The 4,261-nt window shown below is 38.2% G+C and overlaps 1 protein-coding gene across 1 annotated transcript; it reads right to left on the bottom strand.

The window, feature by feature from the left end:
- Positions 1–242: 242 nt before the first annotated feature.
- On the bottom strand, positions 243–4,051 carry GDF15 (growth differentiation factor 15). Its single transcript, XM_077255051.1, has 2 exons — positions 3,754–4,051; positions 243–2,115 (listed from the first exon to the last, which is right to left on the bottom strand). The coding sequence occupies exons 1-2, from the start codon at positions 4,049–4,051 to the stop codon at positions 1,313–1,315; spliced, it is 1,101 nt and encodes a 366-aa protein (XP_077111166.1). The 3' UTR covers positions 243–1,312.
- Positions 4,052–4,261: the final 210 nt, after the last annotated feature.

Consider the following 4,261-nt stretch of genomic DNA (forward strand, 5'->3'; position numbering starts at 1 on the left):
AGTAGATCAGCAGTTTCTGAAATACTCAGACCAGCCCTTCTGGCACCAACAACCATGCCACGTTCAAAGGCACTCAAATCACCTTTCTTCCCCATACTGATGCTCGGTTTGAACTGCAGGAGATTGTCTTGACCATGTCTACATGCCTAAATGCACTGAGTTGCCACCATGTGATTGGCTGATTAGAAATTAAGTGTTAACAAGAAGTTGGACAGGTGTACCTAATAAAGTGGCCAGTGAGTGTATATGGTAGTGTTGACCAGCACCAGGAAGGAAATTAATTTTAATTTTTGCTATGGTGACTCTTCACTTTTATGGTTTTGGATTCCAAACATGACACTTTAGTAGTTATGAGGTCTGCACAAGACTCTCTAGTGTTTTCAGTGTAAACCACAAATATGACATGGCATACATTTCTGTCATGTTCAAAAGGGTTATTCAGTATCCAGTTGTATAGTTCATTAATATCAGATCGGTGAGGGTGTGACATCCAGCACTCCCCACTGATCAGCTGATCAAATCAGTTGCAAAGCCTAAGAGCACAGAGCCGTCTACTGTTTAGAGCATGCTGCGGGGTACTGCAGATACACTTCTATTCATTTGAGTAGGGGTGGATATTCTTGGCTATGGCCACTATACAGTTGATAGCGCTAAGGTGTGCAGCTCTGCAACTGATATGATACTTATGACTTATCCTAGGGATGGGCCATCAATATAAAAATACTAGACAATCCCTTTAATCTTTTGAAATGTAACAATTTGCTTGTTCCTTCAATTTCAGGATTATGCTAATGATATTCTTAGACTTTTCAAATAGTAATGTGATATTCTATGTTTAACCTGTGCTTCTAAATGATATACCGGTACTTCTCAGATTAGGCAAATGGTTGCTAAAAGAACTTGCAAAGATGGTAATAATAATAACTTTCACACCTTAACTCTGTACTTTGCACTTGCAATGTATTGCTGTACTTTTGAATCCAAAATAAACCTTTTGAATCTAAATTATAGATACATTGGTCAATAGATCTTCACAGGACTTATTCTTGCAACTGTTTTTTTTCCCCAATGTGGCTTAGATTTGAGAAGCAGTAACATGAGACAAAAAGATTAAACTTTCAAATGACATGAGTCGATTTTGCTTAGTAGTATGGTTTCTGCTTTCACCATTTCTCAGCATTCTTTTCTTATAACAATATGTAAACATGAGGTGTTTAATCAAATGCAACTTCCAATGGAACAATCTCTATGGCACCGGACCAGTTGATCTGTTAGAATGTCTGATGGCATAGTAAAAGCCTTGACTTCATCATTAGGCACAATGGCACTTTCTCACAATCATATCCTCGAAGACTGTAAATACCAACTTGCGTTCTGCATTGTAATGCATAAGTACCATAGGATCATAGCTCCCGGGAACACAACAAGGAGCTGGGGTTTCTCCATTAATGTGATGCATTCTGTACTTTATTTGAGCATGCATGCTTGCGGGCTTGTAGTTATGTGGACAGGATCCATCACAAAACCTCATTTCATAAGTGGTTGGTTGTACAATCCAATCATTCCAGCCAATCTGCTCAAAAGACACCAATAAGGACTTCCGACAGCACTTTTTCTCACTCTTTTTGCAGTCCTCATCTGTCGCGAGTGACCTGCCTTTTCTTGTTTTGAAGTGGTTTTTTTCCTGAGTTTCCACTTCTAACACAAGGGAATCATCAGCTCCTATGTGTTTGCTTCTGTCGCTCATAAAAGGGATGTCCAGTGTAATGACCAGCTCTAGTCTGAGAAATTTTTCTGAACTTGCCAACCACTGCTGCACAGCAGAGTTTACATTTAAGGTCAATGTATCTTTGTCTACTGGTTTCGAATCAAGCAATTTATGCTCTTGCTGTCCATTGGCATTCCTTGATTCTACCACTTTATATATGTTCACCATTGCCTTCAAGGTTGAATTAACTGCTGCAGGTCGCAATGAACTTAGGATGTGTTTACATAATTTGAGCTCTGCTCTCATGACGTTCAGCCTTTGACGGAATGTCTCAGTCCTAAAGAAGACCAGGTTGTAGCGACGACTGCTGCTTTTCTGTGTATCATATTTCTTTGAGCTGTGCTCTACTGCAATGAAGAATTAAAAAAAAGTTTTTAGGGTATGCGTACAACAAAAAGAACACTTGCGAAAAAGTTTTAATATTGGACAAAATGGACATGACCTAAATGTCAATACAATCCTATAGTAATAATAGTAATAATGGTTAACTACATAACCTTTTAAAATAAAATTAACAAACAACTTATCATTTTAGATCTTGTCAGTTGATATAACATTGTAGTCTTATTATTTGATGGCTTTTACTATACTTGCTTATTAGTCTTCCAGGCTCCATTATAAACATTTTCCCCAAATTGTAGAATTTACTAGGTAGGACAGTAAGCCCAGAAAATGTTTAGCTCTGTATCACAATTTTACAAACAATTTTAGCTTTGTGAGAGCAACGTCCTACGTATGCTTTGTTATCAGACAGATATTATCCAGGAGTGTCTGAATATTCCTCACTTGCATTGAAAGGTTAATGCTGAATATCCATAGTAAATATCAGTATGAGTTTTAAATATAGCAGTGTTCTGCAGGTGCCGAGGAGAATAGGAGTGGCTCGGTGAACGGGACTTCAAGTTCATGAGTTGGTCAATATAAGTCTCTGCAAACTCATCACTGACCTTCAGATAATTTCTTTATCAGCATGGCCATTTACTTACTTATTACATACTAATAATCAAAATGAACAGCAATAACACTGTGTACATCATTCCTTATCAGATACACTATCACATTCGGAAACGCTTTGAGAATTGCAGACGCATTTTGTTATATTGCTATAGATTTTTCAGAGATGTTTCTGTTATTTATGACCATTCCCAACAAAAACAGAATCTCATTTGTTCTCCAATGACATCTCATATTTTGTTGTGTATATCAAAAGATAGTTCACGATTCCAAGTGCTTGCAGATTGAGACACAGGGACTGCAGTGTTTTTGCTACACTAGAGATTATGGATGGCCAGAAAGCGGTTGAATTATAAACTTTTCTTCATTTTTTTCTGCATTGTCAGGTGCATGTGGCTTAATTGGAAAGTTGTTCATAACAGACCACAGCTTGGCACTGGTAGGCTTGTGCCAACTGTTGGGACTTCATCAATATTCATATGCAGAGATGATGAGATCAATCAAATCAGTTATTGTTCAAAGTAACCAACTACTAACGGCCAGTGATGTACCATGCAGCCTTCTTTCATGAGCAGTTTGTTGTACATGTTGTGTCTCTGAAATTAAATCATCTGCTACACGCATACAAACATATCATGTAGTAAAAGATTTTTTAAATAATTGTCTACAATATGACTATGATTGTCATTGTCTGAGCACTGCATGCCTTGGAATGTTGCCTGATATGGACAGACTATGAAACTGTCACTTGTGTGTGATGTGACCATGACCTGAGTCTCAGCTCTCATTCACATGTGACTGCTTTCACTCACCATTTTGACTTTTTAATAGTAAAAAGACATTGATAGTGTGTCTCAGAAAATGTCATATTAATGATAATTTGTTAATTTGTTTATGAACACATAGGTTTCTGGCATTTTTTTATGTTATTATTAAAGTTATAGATTTTCTCCCAAAACATATTCTAAAATATTACTAAACCTCGATGAAAATGGATTTGTTAAATAAAATATATAATGCTCCTGACTTACGTTTTGGCGTTAGAAGGTGCACTCTCTTTTCTGTAGGCTCATCCTTGGTTAGATTTCCTCTGAGCTCCATTAATTTCTCCTGGTATAACCATTGCATTTTGCGCAGTTCGTCATTGTCCAGTTTCTCCCTAATAACTGGAGGCTTGTGTAAGCCCAGACGATCCAAAATGCTCTTCTTCACTGCTTCAAGCTGGATCATTTTCTCCTGCTCAGCCAAGGGCCTGAGCTGGACCCCAGTGATGGATAAGAGGGCGAAGCAGAAAGTAGCACACCTGACCTTCCACGGAGATCTCTGCATTGTGTGCGTATAGCACAGTTTCACAGTGCCAGGCTTGTTCAGCGCACAGCTTGTGAGCTGCCTGAATGAATGAAATTCCCAAGCCTCTGTCCTTTATAGCTTTGTGAACTGCACGCCCCCACAGATACATACACACACACTCACTGGCTGCTTTATGGAAGTAAACACTGCAAATTCCAAACACACACTTGCCAATATATTCACTTTGGA

The sequence above is a fragment of the Ranitomeya variabilis genome, chromosome 1, assembly GCF_051348905.1.
Source record: "Ranitomeya variabilis isolate aRanVar5 chromosome 1, aRanVar5.hap1, whole genome shotgun sequence".
Taxonomy (NCBI): Eukaryota; Metazoa; Chordata; class Amphibia; order Anura; family Dendrobatidae; genus Ranitomeya; species Ranitomeya variabilis.

Bases quoted from the DNA above. Each gene is read 5' to 3' on its own strand.
- GDF15 (XM_077255051.1), bottom strand. From the start codon at position 4,051: ATGCAGAGATCTCCGTGGAAGGTCAGGTGTGCTACTTTCTGCTTCGCC. The intron at 2,116-3,753 runs GTAAGTCAGGAG...TCTTCATTGCAG, and splicing joins GCACCTTCTAACGCCAAAAC to TAGAGCACAGCTCAAAGAAA.